This window comes from Acomys minous (genome assembly GCF_964271855.1).
Source record: "Acomys minous genome assembly, chromosome: 3".
In the NCBI taxonomy this organism is placed as follows: Eukaryota; Metazoa; Chordata; class Mammalia; order Rodentia; family Muridae; genus Acomys; species Acomys minous.
The window spans coordinates 20,973,752-20,995,218 of record NC_140485.1 but is presented as its reverse complement, the minus strand read 5'-3'; the positions used below and the strand labels follow the sequence as shown (position 1 = coordinate 20,995,218).

Genomic DNA, 21,467 nt, shown 5'->3' with positions numbered 1-21,467 from the left:
AATTGAAGAAGACACAAAAAGACACGAAGCTGGAAATGGAGCCCATGCTCTTGAATGGAAATAATATCATTAAAATGTCCATAGCACCCAGAGTAACTTACATGTTTGCTGTACTACTTACCCAAACTTTAATGCTGTTCTTCACAGAAATGCAATGAACACTACCAAAAAACCCATATGGTGAAAAAAATAAAGATCTGAGTAGCCAAAGCAACCTTGATCAAAATTACTAACAACTCAATGTATCACACTACATGGCTGCAAATCCATAGTGACGAAAAGCAAGAGTCTCACATCAAAACAGACAGAGATGATGGAGCAGAGTGGAGAGCCCAGAAACAGACCCATGCACTTAACAGCCAAGCGGTATTTGACAAATGTGTGAAGAACACCTGTGGGAAGTGGGATCCAGGAGGGCGTGAGGGAGACGGAGTCATGAACCTGGGAAACAGACTCCAGAGACCAGCATCAAGGTGCAGAGCTACTTTATTGTGCAGCAGCATTTTTATACAGCCTTTGGACCAATGGGGAATCGACATGAGCTCTGGGGCAGCCAACCATCCCACTGGCACTATGGGGAGGTGCCAGGCCACCGGTACCTCTGTGAGGATGGGGGAAACAGCCAATGCCATGTTCCAGGCCCATTCTGAGGCTCCACTAGTTTGTTAGGATCCTCTCTTTTGTGCCGTGCAGTATGCCAGAGGGCATGGGCACTGGTACTGTTAGAGTAGAATGGAAGCCTCCCTCGCGGTCCACTGGGCCCCCATCCTGGGGCTGCAGTACCCACAAATGCCCATGGAAGAGAGTAGAGTCTCCCCAACTAATGGGAAATGGAACACAGACACACAAACACACACAAAACAGTTGAACCAGGTCCTTGTCTTCAACTATACACAAATCTTAGGTCAAACTTGATTGAGAGCTTAAAAGTGAGACCCAAACAATAAAACTATCTAGAGGAAAACAACACAAGGTATTGGTCTAAGCAAGGATAATTCAGGTACCACTCCCTCCCAGATGCAGACAAAATAGATCATGTCAAACTAAAGGATGTCTGTGTGGCAGAGTAAACAAGAGAGTGAAGAGATAACCTATGATATGGGGACGTATTTAAAAATTAAACTTTGGACAAGGAGATAACATGCCCAGTGCTCTTCTGAGTATCAGTAAATGCATAAACAGGAAACCCTAATCAAACACAGCAAATGAGAGCCAGAAGACAGTTTCCTGGATGAAGCGCTTGCTGCCCAAGAGTCAAGGCTGGAGTTGGGTCCTCAGAGCTCGCTTGAAAGCCAGACAGGTGCAGTGGCTGCACAGACTCCCAGGGCTCAGAAGGCAGGGACAAGGGATTCCCTGCAGCAAACTGGCTAGCTAGATGCTGTTGTTTCAGTGATAAGTGTCCCCCATAGGCTTATATATGGGACACTTGGTACCATTTGGTGGCACTGTTTGGGAAGATTATAGAACCTTTAGGTTTAGGAGGTGAGGTGGTCACTGAGGGTGGGCACAGCCCCATTAGCATTTCCGACTACCAGGCAGGCTTCATGCCCCTGCTGTAACACCTTCCCTACTATGGTGGACTATATCTCTTCAGAAGCTGTAATCCCAAATAAGCCCTTTCTCTCCTAACTTTCTTTGGTCCAGATTTTCTTTCACAGTAACAGAAAGGTAACCAATACACTAGACCAGGCAGAATGAGTGAGGTCTGCAATCAGTGAGAGACTCTGCCTTGAGAAATATAGTGGAGAGCTGCAGGCTTGTATTTTTTTTTTAAATCTATTTTGTTTTAGTTTTTTATGCCTCTTTCTCCCTTCTCCACCCCTGATCCCTTCCAACACCCAACAGCCAGGCAGGATAGAAAGGTTAGAGGGAAAAGGGGACAGAGTTCTCTTTAGCTACTTCCTGCTGGCTAGGGTTGTTGAGTTCTTTGGGACAAGTCCAATCTTTCATTTCAGGATATCTCCAACTTTTTCTTGTCAAACTGCAACAACCAGGAGCAGCAGGGGGAGCAGCAGCTTTCTTCTCTTTCAGAGCACTCATTCTCTCTCTGGGCTCTGGCATTTATTCCCTCTCTAGAGTCCTCAGAATTAAACTATCTGCAGCTGGCAAAGAGCCTCTCTCAGAGACTGCACAAAGCAAATAGTTTGCTGTTGTGGACAATCTGAATCAGCTCCAGATCCCACACCTGGAAACAAAATAAAAACATGTTTACATAACATAAGTGAGTTTTTAAAGACACCAAAACTTTCCACAACAGAGAGCAATTGAAGAAGACACTCACATCAACATTGGGCCTTGTCTTAGTTAGGGTTTCTAATACTGTGAAGAGACACCATGACCATGGCAACTCTTAAGGAGGCAAACATTTAATTAGTTAGGGCTGGATTATAGTTCAGACGTTTACTCTGAGGTAGCTGAGAATTCTATATCTGGATCCTGAGGGCAACAGGAAGAACCAATGAGCGACTAGGACTGGTTTGTACTTCTGAGATCTCAAAGTTTTCCCTCGGTGACACACTTCTTCCAACAAGGTCACACCTCCTAATAATTCTACTTCCAATGGGTCTATGGGGGAAATTTTTATTCAAACCACCACAAGGCCTCTACATACATGTACATGTGTAATTGCACCCACATGAATGTCCACACACATGCAAACATACATACATGTAGTGTACTTCACACAAACAGACACATACAGAAAAGAATTAGACAAAAGATTTGAGTGGATTTTTTATAAGAAATGAGATGAACATGTGGCTACTAAGGACATAAAATGAGACAGCATCATAAATTATTAGGCAAATGTAAATCAGAACTACAGTAAGATATCACCTCCTCCCAGAGGAATGGCTATTATAAATGTGATGGAAGATAGCAAGTGTTGGTTAGGATGTGGAGAGGGGGAAATCCTTGTGTGTTGTTGCTAGGAAAGTAAATGAGTGCAGTCGTTATGGAAAACAGCTCGGAGGTTCCTCAGAAGACTAAAAATAATGTCATAAAATCATCCCGAAATCTCACTACTATATATGTGCCCCAAAATAAATAAAACTACCATGTTAAATGTATGTCTGCACTCTATGTTTTTTTTTTTGGCGCTATTTGTAATAGTCAAGTTATACAATCAATCTACATATTCGTCAATGAATGAATGAAGTATGTTTGCATACGTGTGTGCATATATAATATTATACATAAATTACTTAGTCTCACATATTCTATTGTAGTAACAGAAAAGGGACCAAGAGAAGCTCCAAGATCACAGCTAATGATAGCTATCTTTGTAAGCATGAACGTGTGTACATATATACACGCACATACTATGTTTTCTTTGTCTATGTGTGAGGCCATAAAAAGAATGAAATCCTGCTATTTTATGACACTGTATATGAACCTGCAGGACATTATGTTAAGTAGAATGATCCAGGTACAGAAAAGCAAATACCGCGTGCATGACCTGATCATGTAGAATCCAGAAAGTTTGTACTATGGAAGTGAAAGCAGGATGGTACCTCCCCGAGCTTGTGGGTGATGAGTGGGAATGTAGCAAGACACTGGTCAAGGGTATAGAATCACAGCTAGGAAAGGGAAATGGACCTTTGAGAGATTAATTGGTAATGATACATTGTATTCTTTAAAAATTTTAAAGAGTATGGGTGCTATGGATTTTTACCACAAAAGTGATAACTGTGTGAGGTGATATGTTTATTCATTGGCTCGCATTATTGTTTCACTATGTGTTTATACTTAAGAGTATGTTGTTGTATGTGATAAAATCATATGCTATCCACCAATTTAAAAAAATGCCTTAAAGGAAGACTCAGTATCTGTCCCAGTCTCTGGCTAAGACTTTCAGGGTACATCTGTGTTGGCCTAGTGTCCAATTATAAGTGAATATATACCATGTGTATCTTTCTGGGTCTGGGTTAACTCACTCAGAACGATCATTTCTAGCTCCATCCATTTGCCTGCAAATTTCAGGATTTCCTTGTTTTTAATAGCTGAGTAGTATTCCATAGGGTAAATGTGTCACAGTTTCTTTATCCATTCTTCAACTGAGGGACATCTAGGTTGTTTCCAGATTCTGGCTATTATGAATAAGGCTGCTATGAACATAGTTAAACATATATCCTTGTTGTGTGGTGGAACACCTTTTGGGTATATTCCAAGGAGTGGAATAGCTTGGTCTGGAGGTAGCCCTAGAGTCAACTAAACTACTGCACCAACCAAGGACAATGCATGCAGTAAACCTAGAACCCCTATCCATATCTAGCCAATGGACACCACATTCTCCACAATTGTGTGGAGAGCAGGGACTGACTTGGACATGAACTCAGGTGCCCCCTATTTGACCACTTCCCCTTGGTGGGGAGACCTGGTGACACTCAGAAGAAGAGTAAGCAGGCTACCAGGAAGAGACCTAATAGGCTGTGATCTTATAGTGGGGTACAAGGTCCTCATCTGTAACAGACCTAGGGGAGGGGAATAGGGTGAAAGAGGAATGGAGGGGGGAATGGGAAGATACAAGTGAGGGGATAACAAATGAGATACACTCTGAATAAATTACTTAAATAAAAATTAAAAATAAAATAAAATTTAAAAAATGCCTTTAAGGGGTTGGACATGGGTTGGCTAAGAGCATTTGCTGCTCTTGTAGATGAGTGGAATTTGGCTCCCAGAACTCACATGGTGGCTAATAACTGCCTATAATTCCAGTTCAAGGGGATCCAATGCCTTCTCGGGCTTCCCTGGGTAGCCGGCATGCACATGGTGCTCATGCAGACATTCAGGCAAATCAGTTATCGACATAAAATGAAAATAAACAAAATTTTAAGAAAGAAAGGACAAAGTGCCACTGTGGGCGGGGCGGGGGAGTTGTTGTTTGGTTGGGTAATGCCTTTAGGGCTGGGGAGATGGTTCAGCAGGTAAGCACACACTCTACTCTTGTAGAGGGCCCAGCTCAGTTCTCAGCACCCATGTTGGGTGCCCCACAACTGCCTGCAACTCTAGCTCCATGGGATTCAATGATTTCTTCTGGCTTCTGTGGGGACCTGCTGTGGCACACGCGTGCGCACACACACACATACACACACACACACACACAAATAAATATTTTAAAAGGCAGTAAAAAGGAAGTAAGAAAGGAAAAGGGAAAATTAGATAAGAAAAGTGAGAAAGGAGAAGAAAAACAGGAAGTGAGACCCTTGACATAAATGGGAAGAGGAAACGAAGGAAGGCAAGTGTGTGCTGGGGGTTTGTAAAGTAAGTGGACAGCCAGGGGGGCCAGACAAGTGGGAAATTTGACTTAAACAACACTGTTGAAAGTAGAAAAAGGAAGTGAGAAGTGTGAAGTCTATGGGGGTAGAAAGAAATCCAGATGTAAGGCATGAGAAAGAGGAAGTGAGAAGTGTAAAGTCCATGGGGTGGAAAGAAGTTCAGGTGTGACATATGAGAAAGGGGAAGTGAAAAGTGTAAAGTCTATGGGGTGGAAAGAAGTTCAGGTGTGACACATGAGAAAAGGGGAAGTGAGGAGTGTGAAGTCTGTGGGGTGAGGGAGAGCCAGATAGGAGAGGCATGGGAAAGGGGAAGTGAGAACAGAGAAATAAGAAAGAGGCATGCGAAAAGGGAAGTGCACACATAAATAAGAAGAAGGAGGCGTGTCGATAAGCCGGAGATCTGGAATTAAAAAAGGGAACCAGAAGAGGAGGTGAGAAGTGTGAGAAAGAAAACAAATGCACGTGAGAGAGGGAGGCACGAGGGAGAGGAACTGAGAAAGGAGAAATACAAGGCGAGGGAGAGTAGAGCCGGAGGCAAAGGAAGCCGGAAGTGGGGAGTAAAATCACTGAAGACATTAAGAAGTGGGTGAGGGAACCGCTAGAAGACAAATGCAAAACGAGTGAGAAGGGGCAGATGAGGAGGAGGAGGAGGAGGAGGAGGAGGAGGAGGAGGAAAAGGAGGAGGAGGAGGTGGAGGAGGAGATCTCCAAGGTGACCCTGTGTGTTCTCCGATGAGTTCCCCCACAACTGTCCCTGGGCTCCTTGTTTTCCTCTGTGTCACCTCATGTGGACTTGAGTCTGCCGCACAGGACCTTGGCTGCCTCTCCAGCTACACACCTAGTTGACTGCCCAGCCTCAGCCCTCCTTACAGGGCTGAGGCTTGACGAGGGCTGTGGGGGAGCCGTTCCTCTCCTTTTCCTCAGATGCTCGGGAATGGCCTTCTCTGAGAACACATGTGGGGCTGGGCTTTAAGACTTGAGGTCTTCACTGATTGCTCCTGTCATGGTCTGTCATAGCCCTCCTCCTCCTCCTGGAACATTCCAGGCCTCCTTTTAACCCAAACCTGCTCTGTGGGGTTCCTGTCTGCCAGCTTTAGCTCTGTGATCCCAGGCTTGCATCATGAGCCATGGCTTCTGGACTGTTCTTTTCCCAGGCAAGCATTTGTCTGCATTACTATAGATTAATAATAATCTATTATTAATAGAAAATAATACAAAGAAAATGATTTTCTCTCCTTCTTTCTTTTATTTGTTTATTCACTTACTTACTTGTTTTGACAGGGCCTTGCTATATATTGCAAAATGTCTTTAAACCCATGACCCTTCCATGGGTCTATACCACCATGCCTCCTTGGTTTTTTTTTCCTTCTGATTTTCTGTTTTTTAAGGGTGATTATTTATTGCTTTTAGTAATTAATAAAAAGTTTAAAATTTTAATTAAAAAAGCAAACTATTACCAGGGAAACTGGGATTCCTTTTCTGAATTTTTAGTCTCATTCATAAAAGAATTTAAAAATGGATTCAAGGAAATTCGAGGGTAATTTTTTTGTTGTTGTTTTGTTTTGCAAGACAGGCTTTCTCTGTATAGCCTTGGCTGCCCAGGAACTCACTCTGTAAACTAGCCTGGTTTTGAACTCTGAATTCTACCTGCCTCTGCCTCCCAAGTGGTAGGATAATTTTATTAGAATTTGAGAGAGAGAGAGAGAGAGAGAGGGGGGGGGGGGGAGAGGGAGGGAGAGAGAGGAACAATATGGGCAAGCTGGAAATCTGAGCAGCCGCCAGAAGGCGAAGTAGAAAAAAAAGCCATGCCTTTTAAGTTAGCCACAGAGGTCAGAAAAACAGTGAAAAATCTCTGAATATGCGTAGGAGTACCTAGCCACAGATCTAAGTTCAGAGGACACACCCAGGCCAGGCTTTGTGACACTGACATGTAGACAGCCTATTAAGAAAGGACAAACAGAATACAGAGAAAGGGCTTAGCACTAAAAGCACTTGCAGCTCTTGGAGAGGCCCTGGATTTGGTTTCCAGCACCCACTGCTACCCTGACTCTGGTTCCAGAAGGTCCAGTGCCTTCCTCTGGTCTCTGCAGGCACTGCATGCAGGTGGTACACATACATACAAACTGATAACATTCATACACATAAAATAAAATTTAAAAAGTTGTTTTAGAGTAAGGGAAAGTGTGGCTGAGAATGGGAGTGAGCTAGTTAACTGAGGAAAAGGCCCTCAAGGCATGGCCCCTTTAAAATCACGGCCTCTACTGTTCCTAGTACACGGATTTTTTGCACATACGTGTATGTTCACTCCTCTCCTCCAGCCTCCCTCTGGCTTATTTCATGGGCTAATCTTGAGACATCTGTTTCCGGTTTCACTCTCCTGCCACCAGACTCTTTAGAATCATTTGTCCCCAGGGAGTTTTGGACCTAAAATGTAGAATTTTGTTTTGTATTTTTGAGACAGGGTTTCCCTATGTAGCCTTGACTGTCCTGAACTCGCTTTGTAGACCAGACCAGTCTGGCCTTGAACTCACAGAGATCCACCTGCCTCTGCCTCCCTGGGTTCTGGGATTAAAGGCATGCGCCACTGTGCCAGCATTAAAATGTAGAATTTAAGCCACTAAATAATACGGCTGCAAATCCCCCTTGGGAAGTCCACCGAGTTCCAAGTCCTTTAGCTCACAACACTTGATACTAGGTCTTTTTCAGCACAGTTAGCTTCTAAATTAATCACCTCGGATGTCCTAAAGATTTAAAGTGTGGTGAGTCTGAGCCTTCCTACCCTGTTCTGAGGAAATTAGATGGTAAACACAGGGTTGCTGATTCCACAAAGAGAAGAGACCAGAGGCTCATGGGCGGTGGACAGGGTATTCTTTTTGCTGTTTCATTTCCAGCTGTCGGAAGCCCTGGGGGTCAGGGGGTGGGTGGGTTGGTTGGGGGGGGCCGAGGGGGGGGGCCGCCTCTGGCCAGGTTATGTATGATGAATTCCTCAGGTCTCAAGGAGCCACAGAACATCTGGATTCATTACACAGTTTTATTTCCCTTTCAAACTAGATGCGGAGTTCAAAGCAAGGATTCTGGGATAGGAGATAAATAAATAGTAGTGCATTTGAAACTCGGCAAGAAGGTGGACCCTCTTGTGTTCACAGGACGCTGTGGCCTGCCCACCGAGAGACTGCTACTGTCTGTGAGTGGGCTGTGGCTACTGTCTCTTTACAGCCTCCATTAATCACCCCATTTCCAGGGCACTGTAAAGAGCCTGTTTCTTCTCTTTCATTGGTGGAAAGCAGAGAACAATGCTGGGGAAAAATAGCCGCATTTGTTTCCTCAGCGTTGTGCATCCTGGGTGTTTGCAGCTGTATTTCTTAGCTGTAGCTGCTTCTCTTTGGATGGTGAACTATTCATGTCTGCCTCTTTTGTCATTCCAGAACATGTGAGAGTCTACTCTAGGCCACTGCAAAAATGTTTCCCAGACCTCCCTGTCTTTGTCTATAAACTAGGGGCAATGTCCACGTCACAGGGACTCTTCTTGAGAGGAAGAGCTCAGTGGACAGGGTTAGGTGATGCCTCTGCAGAGTCTCTTGCTGTAATCATCATGCGTGGTGGAAGCGAAATGATGAACCGAGTCAGCACAGGGTGGGAAGGCCAGGAGGTCTGGGTGCACTGAGTCAGAACTTGTTAAAAGCTGAATGAAGTGGCTCACCTCTGTAACCTTAGTACTCAGAGGGCAAGGCAGGAGGCTCTCCTTGAGTTCAAGGCTAGCCCAAGCTACAGAGTGAGACCTTGTTTAAAAAGCTGACTTCTTGTGTTTGCCGGTAGGACGGCTAAGCTGTGTGTGTGTGTGTGTGTGTGTGTGTGTGTGTGTGTGTGTGTGTGTATGCGTGCATGTAGTAGGGAAGGGAGCTAAAACTTCTCCAGGTTGGAAATGTTACTGATTTATTTGCCTATGGGTTGGTTGAACTTCACGAAAGTCATTAAGGATTCTGACAGGCTTCAGAAGAGCCCTTTGCTTCTGTTAACTTTGAGTGGTAACACCCGTAAGTATGACACTGAAGGAGGCAGAAAGTGAGTGCAAGATGTGGCCAGCCTAAAAGGGTACTTCTTCCTGCAGGGAGCAGGGATGATGTGACAGGTTTTATCAGCTCTGTGGTCAGCAGGATCTCAGGTATCTAGGCTTCTGGGGCTCCTGTAGCCACTTTCAAAAATGAAACAGGTCCCCCAGGTATTGAGGGTCTCTGCTGACATGTGACTAATCCTTATTCAGAGCAGATGTGCAAATCGCAAGTACCATGCGTGTATGAGAAGTGACAGCACAGTCACTTCTGAAATGACTGAGAGACTGCAGCGACCTGTGGAAGCCTATCTGGACAGAGGATTGGGGTCTAGATATTTCATGTGGAGAGGCTTTGGCAGGGAAGAGCTCCTGGGCCAGACACAAGCCATGCTTCCCTCACGCTTGCCTGGACCTGAACCTATATTTCCTTTGAAATAGAATTTCAGGAGGTGAAAAGGAGGGATGGAGGGGAGGAGAAAGAGAAGGAAGAAGAAAGGAGGAGGACAGAAGGAGGAGGAAGCTGAAAAGGAGGAGGAAGCTGGTCAAAGTGTGGATTTAAAATGCAGAATAGCTAATAGCATTAAGATGTGAAATGTCAGTGGGAAACTTTTATCCAGCCTCCAATAATCCTCACAGGTGTCGTTGTCAGCCTTAGAAAGAGTGTTTTGGGTGGAAGAAGGCATCGTTCTCTTGCACACAGTGGGTGCAAGCCACTAGTAGAATTCAGAAGAGCTAGGAAAAAAAGAGTATTCGTGTAATTAGTTGAATTAGTTAAATAGGAAACAACCTTTTGTAGATGTTTTACTATCAATGAAGACAATACTCAAAATAGTATTTGTGACCTCAAAGCTAATGTGATTGATAAAAATTATTCTGAGTAAAACATACTCAAGTATTAGATATGTGATTATTAGGTACACGGGTGTTAGATATGTGGATATTAGATACACGGGTGCTAGAAAAGCAGATGTTAGATACATGAGTATTAGATACTCCGGTGTTAGATATGCAGGTGCTAGATACTCAGATATTAGATAGTTGGGTATTAGATACTCGGGTGTTAGATACTCCGGTGTTAGATATGTGGATGCTAGATACTCCGGTGTTAGATATGTGGGTGCTAGATACTCCAGTGTTAGATACTCAGATATTAGATACTTGGGTATTAGATACTCGGGTGTTAGATCCTCAGTTATCTTATTTTTCTCCATGTTCTGAGCTGTTGATTTTGAAGAAACTATTCTTCCTATATAGTAATAGGATTGCAGATTAAATTGTGTTTCTCCTTCTTCTTCTTCTTCTTCTTCTTCTTCTTCTTCTTCTTCTTCTTCTTCTTCTTCTTCTTCCTTTTTCCCCTCCTCTTCTTCTGCAACAGGGTTACATAATGGAAAACTGAATCGCAGGCCTGAAATGTGACACAGATGTGTTTGTGACCTTTGAAGGTGACAGTGTAGTCATGCTTCAGGTAAGAGTCAGGACACATTTTCAAGACCAAGAATTATCCAAAAAATCTGAAGCGTTTTGTAACCTCTATCTTTATCTGATATCTCCATTTAATTGGCAGGTGTTTTCCTGTTAGGCAGTTGAGCAGAGGATTGGGTTATTTCTCTTTTAGGTCAGCTTTGATGTTGAACTATATCTTTGCAGTTTCAGAAAACTGCTTGCATGTACTAAGTCAGAATTTTCTTCTAGTAAAGCTATTTGAATAGAGTGTGCAGGCCTGGAAGATAAACAAGTGAAAGACATAATGCTAAGTTCAAAAGTATGGGCTGGTCAGTCCCACTAGTAAACATGGAAATGCATATTAAGACCAATTGGGACACTGTTCTCTCTTCTCTATCAAGTTGGCTCATGTCTGAAAGCATGCTACAGTCTCGTTGTTGGTGGAGGTATAAGAGGGTTTGCATGTTGCTGTGAGACTATGTGTAATTCTACCCTAGGACTCTACCCCAGTAATCATAAATATGGAAGAAACAAGAAAAAACACTGAAGCAATACATTCTCACCACTACATAATTTATTATAGCAATAAATACCAATAGCAAAATGGTTATGGAAATCATACTCTGACCACTCAGTGGGGAAGTACAGATCACCTTTGAAATTGGACTTGCAAGCAGTTCCGCTTCTAATGGAAATGTAAAACTTATGGTAAGTAAAACCATATAAAATTGCACACAGGATATAATTGTTGTGTTTTTCAATGAGAATAATAGAGATTGGATGGCTCAGTGAGTAAAGCGCTTACTGCACAGTCACGGGGGACTCAAATTCAGAGCCTCAGAGCCCATACAAAAAGTGGGGCACTTGTGACAGCTGCCTGTAATCCCAGCACACAGGAGGCAGAGATCAGGCCTCCACGGGACAAGCAGGCTAGCTAAGCTAGACAAAATGGAGAGTTCTGGTTTGGTGAAATACCCTGCTTCAATATAGACAGTGGAGAGCAATGAGGAAAGACACCTGACATCACCCTCAGGGCTCTACATGCATTTGCGCATATGAACTTGCACATACATACATACATGCATATACAACAAAACAAAAGCAACAATAACAACAGGTGAATAGCAGGAGCTTGTGGTCTGTCAGTGGAATAGCCACCACTCCCCTGGGTCCTCTCCCTTAATACTTCAACATCCTGGACAATACCCAGCAAACAAGCAAGGCATGGCTAAAAGGAGAGAGAAAGATGCTGGCTTCCTAGGGACCTTGGAACTTGAGGAATGAAAAGGCAGTTATTTGTTCAGGGTTCTAAAAAGTATGGACAAAATACATTCCAAAATGAAGTCTGCTCCTATGGCTGAAGGACCAGGAAGACAGTGGGCTGACAGTGGAAAAACTTGACAGTGTCTACTTTGAACCAGCTAATCACAAGGAAATGAGAATGTAACCGTCTTGTAACTCCAGTCACCAGCAATTTCAGTGGGTTCTAGCAGGGAGCTTATGTGAATGTCTCACAGCCCAAGGAAGTAGGCAGCATAAAAAGGCAGCATTCAGGACACTAATCTCTATTCCTCTCAATGGAAGCAGAGAATTCTCTAGACCCTCCCTCCAGGTAGTGTCACTGGAGCTTATTATGAACGGAGCCTCTATATCTACCCACCAGGTGACTAAAAGTGATGCCCTGTCAGCTGTGGGGATGTGGACTAGGAGACACCACGGTCGTCTCTCAGCTTTCTATCTCCATGACAAAAATGCCATAGAAACACAATGTAGAGTAGGAAAAAAATTATGTTGACTCGCAGTGTCAGAAATGTTAGTTCATGGTCTCTTGGGTTCATTGTTTCTGGACCACGAGACAGAGCATCACGGTGGGGACCGTGTAATGGGACACAGGTGTTTAACTCCTGGTGACTGGGAAGCAGAAAGCGAGGGGGAAGGAGAAGGGGACAGGATATAGGCTCCAAGTACATACTGTCAAGATCCACTCCTTCCATTAGCTTCCACATTGTCGCCAATAGCCTATCACAGTATGAACCCATGGGTGACTAACCCACTGATTAGTGCAGGGTCCAAAGCCCATCAAGTGGCAAACAAGCCTTTAGCACATGGCCTTCAGTAGTATTTTCTGATGATTCAAACCACATCTTCTACTCCTCTCCATCCCTAAGGCAGTTGGTAAGGAGTTGAGCCCCAGCATCACTTGGTCTCAAAGGAGTGAAATGGTATGAAGTAAAACTCGACTTTCCCTTGCCTTGGTTTTAGTGAGAGACAGAGAGCTAAGCCCCTATCCTCACCCTCCATCAAAAAGGGGCATAATGGGGCGGTGGACCATGGGACAAATTGGCATTCTCTCTCCTTGTTCCCATGCATAAGCAGTTTAAATTAGTGGTCCGTATTTATTAGGGCAATATTGGGCGAATTCATCAGAAAGAGGAGATACTCAAGCAAGGACCTTTGGAAACTCAGACTGAACCAGTATCTCATTATAAAATCCAAATACCCTGCATACATATGAGAAAGAAAGAAAAAGAGCCTCACCCATCATATGACGAGCCAGGAAAATGATGAAGGAAATTAGAAAATCAACAGATGCTACAGGAAAAGAATCAGAAGCTGAATTTTATGACAGCGATTTAAAAGGAACCACCACAAAAATGCTTCTATGATAATAAAACATGTCTTCAAAGCAAAAACAAAGGAAAAAGGATCCAAGCGAAGTAATAGAAGAATTAAAAAGATTTAAAGATTATAGAACTGGAAGTTACAGTGACTGAAATAGCAGAGTTGCAGGATGATCTTTGTACTACGCAAAGCTGAGAGTGGAGTCGGTGAACTCGATGGCTGATCAATAGAATTTACATTTGAAAGAAAATATATAATACTTATCTTTATGTGTCCCGTTAAATTTAGTAAACATTATAACCCATGGTTCCATTTTCCTTACAAAAAAAAAATTACTTTAACTCTTGCATATGTCCTAAATACTATATTATTTGTGTATATGTACTACATTTTTGTTCATTAAAGTGTCATATTTTTGAACACATCAAAATATGTGGGGCATAGATAAGGTGGCCCCAAGAGAGAAATTGGGCAAGTCTGTGAGTCATTTTCTTGACTGGTGATTGATGTGGGAGGGGCCAGACCATGGTGGCCAGGGCCATTTTGAGCTGATGGTCCTGAGTTGTATTTGCTCCAACATTATAGAGAGTTTTGGGTGACTGTTCTGGCAGTAAACTGTCTCTGTCATTTTTTTCATTTTGGAAGCTGCTAACCTGCACTTCCCTTTTACTCAGGTAGTTAAATTTATATCTTCTCAAGTCTCTGATGGGGTTAAAGACCAGATAGTTAATTTAAAAATTAAGCTTAGTTGTTTAAAAATTAAAAAGATACTTTTAAGTGTACATAGATACTTTTAGGTTGATAGATTTGAGCTTTTTTTTTTTTGGTTTTTCGAGACAGGGTCTCTCTGTGTAGCCTTGACTGTCCTGGACTCACTCTGTAGACCAGGCTGGCCTCGAATTCACAGCGATCTGCCTGTCTCTGCCTCCCGAGTGCTGGGATTAAAGGCGCGCGCCACCACGCCCGCCCGGCGAGCTCTAATAGATGTTGATTTAGGTTCAAAACTTTAGATTTACCACAATCGAATAGATAATATTTTCTACAAGGTTGCCAAATACATTTTTACTAAAAATTACATGTGTAAGTCTTACCTATTGGTTGTTATACTTTTTCATAATTGTATTTAATGTATATAAAAGTGGCCTTTTTTATTTATATAGAAAAAGGGAGATGTTGGGGGATGGTCTGATGTATTTTGATGCTAATTACTGCTTGCTGTCTGTGTGACCCAACTTTTGCCTAATAAAAAGCCATCACACCTGGGAAGGGCAAAGGAGATAGGTGGGGCTAGGAGAGAGAGGAATTCTGGGAAGAAGAAGGACTGCCAAGAGGAAAAAGGAGACCTGAAGGGAAGAGAGGAAGGCCGCCATGGGTTAGATGGAGGAGAAGCACATGGCCAGCGGCATGGATGGAGAATCCGGCCCAGATGAAGAACATGAGCAAGTATATGGCATTATAGATGGGAGGTGGCTTGATAGAAGTTACTAGAAGTAGATGACATGGGATTGAGACAGGGATCCCATGCCTGCCCCACTATGGGAAGTAGTTTAGAGGGTTGATATCTGCCCTGCCCCAGGTTAACTAAGACTATTTTAAAGAAAGAAAGAAAGAAAGAAAGAAAGAAAGAAAGAAAGAAAGAAAGAAAGAAAGAAAGAAAAGAAAGCAGGCCGAGCAGGCTAAGAGGAGCAAGCCTTTAAGGAGTGTTCCTCCATGGTCTCTGCATCAGTTTCTGCCTCTAGGTTCCTGCCCTGACTGACTTCCCCTCATGATGGATGGTAAGCTGTAAAGATGAAAAAATAAACCCTTTTCTCCCCATGTTACTTTCGGCAATGAGGTTTGCCACAGCAGTAGAAAACAAGCTGAAATAAATAGCCAAGACAGGAGATCAGAAGGACTCAAGTCACCAGTGCCAGAAATGACAGAGGCTGCGTCACCAGGGATCTCGCAGTCACTGCAAGACCAAAGAGGAAGAATGTTTGTGAATCTGACAACTCACGAAGAATGGACCAATTATTCAAAAACGGCCAACTGTTCAAATTTAACACATTTAAAATAGAGTACCCAAGTAGTTCTATAATGTTATAGAAATTAAAAACTTAGTAATGATTAAAAACTTCTGAAAAATAATTGTAGGCCTGGACTTGGTTAAAAATGCTGGTGCTCAATTAAGGAATTTTGCAAAATCTCTTCTGGAAAACAAGAGAATTCTTATTTTCACATCTTATTTTATTAATAGGCCAGATTTAACCTGATACACAGCAGGCAAACCATATAAAGGAGTCAAAACCAAAGATGACTACCACTCGCCAACTTAGACAGCAAAATTCTCAGCAAAATGTTAGTAAGTTAAATCTAGCAATGTGTGAAATGAAGTACATACTATGGCCAGGTGGGATTCATTCCTGATGTACAAGGATGTTTTAAAAACTCAAAAGTGGGTTCAATGCAGTTCCCTTTACCAATGGGGTAAAGGAGAAAGATCATATGATCATACTACATGGAAAAAGCAATTGACAATATCCAACTACCTTTTGTGATAAAACTTGCAGCAAACTGGAAAAGGGGGATATCTTAAACTTAATGAAGAGAGTCTACAAATATCATAGCAAATATGATTAATGGTGAAATACTGAATGATGAGAAAATTACAAGATCAAGGAAAAAGGCATGAATGCCTTCTGTCATTATTACACAATGCATGGAAATCATGGGCAATGCAATAAGACAAGAAAAATAAAAGTCACAGAGGTTTAAAATAGGAGACACAGTCTGTCAATATTTGTAGATCACAGGTTTTTAAACATTGAAAAAATACAGAAAGTTTACCATAACTTGCTGAGTTCAGTAAGATCCCAAGATAAGGGCTGACATACCAAAACTAGTTGCTCTAGCTGAGTGTGGTAGTGCACGCCTTTAGTCCCAGCACTCAGGAGGCAGAGGCAGGTGGAGGTCTGTTAGAGTTAGAGACCAGCCTGGTCTATAAAGCAAGTCAAGGACAACCAAGGCTACACAAAGAAACCCTGTCTTGAAAACAAAAATAAACAAACAAAACAACCCTCCCCAAAAGAAAAAGAAAACCCAACCAACCACCCTCAACAACAACAACAACAAAAATCCAAACAAAAAACCCTAATTTCTCTTCTACATACTAATAATGATCAAACTGGAAACTCAAATTAAAAAGCAGGATAGCATTTATAGTTTTTCAACGGAAAATGTAGTATCTTGATATAAATCTAGCAAAACATGTGTAAAGTTTATATGCTCAAAATAGTAAGTTTTCCCAAAAAATATCAAAGAAGACCTCAATAAATGATAAAAATAGAAAACTTTTAAAAGAAAATTAATGAATAACTGGAAATGTGGCTTCGTTGGTAGAACTCTTGCCTGGTATGCCTGAAGTCCTAGGTTCAATTCCCAGCATGGCGTAAACCGGGTATAGTGGTGCCCACCTGTGATCTCAGAGGCTCAGGAGAGATGTGGAGGCAGGAGGGTCAGAAGTTCACAGTGACCCTTACCTTACACAGTAAGTTAGAGGCCAACCTGCGCTACCAGAGACTTGTCTCAATGCAAAACCAAAAGTGGCAAGCTCCACAAGTCCTCTAAGAAAGCAAAAAGTCATAGGCTTGACATCAAAGTCAAAATTCATAAAAGAGACATTGATAAAACAAAACTATGCTCTCCATACCTGTTGCTTTTATTGATATGGTATCGGGCTAATAATAAGTGCTGTAATAGTTACAGGTTTTAATAGTAGATATTAATAACCGATAACCAATCTGGTTGGTTTCTATGAGTGGGAAATGATTTCTGTTCCCTGCTTCCTGAAAACTCTGTATTTCAGTTAGGAGCATCAAAGTAGGATCCAGTGCAGAGAGAGCCACCACCTACCTCACAGCAGGCCAGTTCTCATGTTGCAGAGGAACTGGCTGCTCTGGCCAGTGCCGACAGCCAGCACCACCTTCCCAGCTGTTCTCTAGGGATGCCTCTGGAGACCTGTAGCTCAGAAGCTCTGGCACACAGCAGGGCATGCTGCAAGTGTCTTTCTGGGGTATTTCGACTGACAGCAAGCAGGCTGGCTGACCCCCCTCCCCAGCATCATAATTCTGGTATCACCCATAGTGTTTTCAGCTCATTTACATAAAGATGAAACACCCAATTCTACCAATGTTAGGTGGCTGTCCCAAAGCTGAGATGTGCTTTAGAATTTCCGCAGCCTTTTCGCATATCTCTTTGAGCAAGATGGTAGGTTTTCTGACCCTTCCCTTCTTTTCTAGGGCAGAGGTTTTAGGCTCTTGATGAAATTTAATTACACCCTCCACCAAATCCAATTATGATCTGAATCCATGAAATCCCATTAGAACTTCCTTTTGCCTCATTAGATATACACCAAGAAAGATCCCTGCCTAATCCACCCTGGCAGATTTCCTAAATAACGGCATCCGGAGACTTTGCATATATTGTTTATTACCCCGAAGTGCAAATATGCAAAACATGCAAATGAGCCCTAGGGAACTTGCTTAAGACCAAGGTGGGTGTATGCGTTTTGTTCCTACCTGGCTGCCTGGAGTGATTTCTGTTTTGGAGACTCCGTATAGGAGCTGCTGTCTGTTCATAGGGAGAGGCCTGGCAGGGACCCTCTGAGTCCTGAGATCCACAGATATTTTTCCAAGCAAATGAGAAGTGTTTTTGCTGTAGCTCAGGACTGCTGCGGGCAGCCATATAAGAACAAAATCTCCCTTTGATATTTTTGCTTAAAATACTAGATCTTAGATTCATTCGAGACAGGGTCTGGGCCAGGCTTTTCCTGCACAGGCTAGGGGCAGCAGTTTTTCTTCCCTGCTTGAAATGTCCCATGCTGCAAATGACGGGGTTCTAAATTCTTCTGTAGCTGAATCCCACTGCATATACAAACCTCATTTGCTTTGTCTGCCTGTCTGCTGATGGGCACGGAGGTTGATTCCATGTTTGCTGTTATGAATGGCACGGCAGTAAACACGGACATGCCGATGTTTCTTTGGAATGCTAAAGAGATAATTAGATCATATGGTCATCCTGCCTTAGGCTTTTGGATGGCCTTTTACTTTACCACCTACGAGCATTTTTTTTTCTGTTTTGTTTTACTGTTAGCTACTCTGAAATAATATCTCGCTATAGTTTGATTTACCTATCCTGATGGCTAATGGTGTTGTTTGCATGTATTTGTTGGCCACCAGTGTTCCTTCTGGGAAGTGTCTATTTTAAAGTTGAGTTATTGGTTTGTTGTTTGTGAGTTCCTTAAGTATTCTAAGTGCTAACCCTTGGCCAGTTGGCAAATGTCCTTTACCTTTCTGTTACTTTTTCTGTTACTCTGGTAGTCACTCCTTTTACAATGCAGAAGTTTTAGTTTGGTGTAACTCCTCTTTTATAATTTTCCATGTTTTTGAGGCCATATCTTCAAAATAACTTTTCTTTTTTTAGTTTTGTTTGTTTGTTTGTTTGAGTCAGGGTTTCTCTGTAGCCTTGGCTGTCCTGGACTCACTTTGTAGACCAGGCATGCCTCGAACTTACATCAATCTGCCTGCCTCTGCCTCCCAAGCACTGGGATTTATAGGTGTGCACCACTGTGCCTGGCTTCAATTTCTTAAACCACTATTTTAGAGTATTCTCCTTATGTTTTATTTTTGTACCTTCATAGTTTCAGAGGCTTAAATTTAAATATTTGATCCAGTTTTTGTTGGTTTTTATATAGAAGAGAGACAGGGCCCTAACCATCCTAGTTTGTAGATGATATTATTTCTTGTATAGAAAAGCCTAAGGACACCTCCAAAGGCGCAATTGGGCTGATAGACTCAGTAAATCTGCAAGATATAAAACCAATACACAAAACTCTAGCACTTTATGCATCCAATGTATAAATGACAAGATTTCTGAGAAAGAAATTATGCATGCAGACATAGTAAAATAGCCAAAAATACAAAAATAAAGTACACAGGAAAAAAACTGAACCAAAGAAAGACTTTTACCATACCAATTGCTAAACCAATGACTGAAGATAATGAGGGCATAAAAGACTGCTAGAAAGGACGGTCACGATGGTGTGCTGGAATAATTAGTACTGTGAAGATGTCCATAGAGCTCAAAGAGATGTACAGATCCATCGTCATCTCCATCAGTGTGGTCCTCAGAACAACAAACAAACAAGAAACAACCACACACTGAAATTTATATGCAAGAAATTCTGACCACAATACATCACTACACCTGATTCCGTAAGTTACACAAACGGCATGGCACGTGCATAAAGCCAGGGTAAGAAGGCAGAGACCCAGGAGTAAAACCCAGCCATCTGCATTCCACAGAGGCACCACAAGGCGACAGAAGATACAATGGAGAAAGAACAGCCTCATTGGTAAATGAAAAAAGTAGATAGCTGGGCACACAGGAATGGAGCTTCGAAGACAGTGGCTTTCTGGAGGTAGCCCAAGTGGACTCTGTAAAGAAATACCCGACTGGCAGTAACGCAGCAAGCGCAGGACACATTTAGTCCAAGTGAGAACAGGAAGGCAGCGGGATCAAAAGGATGGCTTTGAACAGGAAGTGGTCAACAAAGAGCATGAGTAAGAAGCAGGAAGAGCTTGGCAATGTGATGGAGAAAACATATGTTTCTTTTTGAGCTGAGTGAAGGAGAGGAAAAGGGAGAGAGAGAGAGAGAGAGCGAGAGAGAGAGAGCCCATCAAGACACCAGGATAAATAGGCTGCAGTGAAGCCCACTCAGGAACACATGAGAATCCGTTTGACCTTGACACCTAGATGCTCCTGTTGGTTTGACGAAAACTATCAAAGGATGGTCATGGCTGGAGTGAGACCCTGGAGGCTAAACGCTGAGCAGGAGCCTTTTACTTTTTACACACTTCTTTAGTTTACTTTTTGTGATTTTGAGTTTTTAAGACTCATGTTCCCTTGAACTATAGTTCCTCCCTGGACATGACATGGCTGTCATAGCCATGAACTTACAGTAGCCGTGATTACCTGCACACGACCTACACAAGATCAAGGCAGCTACAATTTCAGCATAGATGAGATAGATGATCTCCGGCCCCACCCCTTTTGGGCAAGCTATTTTTAGCATAGTGTCTGAGGGAGCAAGAATTATTCTTTTTGGGGTGTGGTTACAGGTAGGTTTCCTAAGCTCCAGTGGGTGGCCTCACACTCAGGCACATAGTGACTGGAATTATTGGGTTATCCAAAAAACAAAAGCAAAACACAAAACACAAAATATCAAACCCAGAAGACAAAGACATGAAGTTGGTAAGGCACATATTAGGGGAAACATGAAGGAATTGTGGAGGAAAATGAATGGATAGATATATTTCACATACATATATGTATTTCACACATATATGTGAAATTCTAAAAAATAAAGAAAAAATTAAAAGTATACAGTTCCTCCTTGAAACATAAGAAGTTGAGAGAGAGAAGGAATGAGGAGTGACAGACAAGAAGTTCTTCCCAAGGAAACAAATTCTAACTATAGCTATCACCTATGGTCTATGTATGCATATATGTATCATCTATCTATCTATATCCACCCATATATTTATATCTATTTATTACTTAATCTATTGCTATCTTCTATCTAGGTATATATTTAGGTCTCTTTCTCTCTCTCCTATCTATTGTTTATCTATCTTTTAGCCTTACTCCCATAGCAAAAAGAATTTGAAAATCTTCCCCAGAGGAGCAAGTATTAATGAACTGGAATGAAATCCTTGTACCTTCGTCTGATGATTTGGAGTTCTCCTCTATTCTAGGGGGAACACTGTAATAGACCAGAAAGCAATCTCACAGACCCCAGTCCTCTGGCTTTGGTAGAGTCCAGTAGGCAGCAGGTGATGTTTAGGGACCCAACATCAGGACAAGCGTGTTCCCCAAATCAGAAGTGAAGGTGGGATCAGCTCAGTCTCACATCCCAGGTCACATAGCTGAGACCTGGCTGGCAGCAGGCTCTGGGCCAGGTGGCCACTGCTGTGGGTCGTAACTCCTGTTTTCCTGGAGGATCAGCTAGCTGCCTGCCTCCTGGAAAGCCAAGGGTCT

At 42.5% G+C, this 21,467-nt stretch overlaps 1 protein-coding gene across 1 annotated transcript in view; it reads left to right on the top strand.

The window, feature by feature from the left end:
• ACOXL (acyl-CoA oxidase like) overlaps window positions 1-21,467 on the top strand; it is a gene marked incomplete at its 5' end in the record, with an annotated part of 266,082 nt that overhangs the window by 148,915 nt on the left and 95,700 nt on the right. Inside the window, 2 exon segments of the mRNA XM_084774531.1 lie at window positions 10,702-10,719; window positions 10,723-10,791. Of these exon segments, the coding sequence (XP_084630657.1) occupies window positions 10,702-10,719; window positions 10,723-10,791 (87 nt within the window).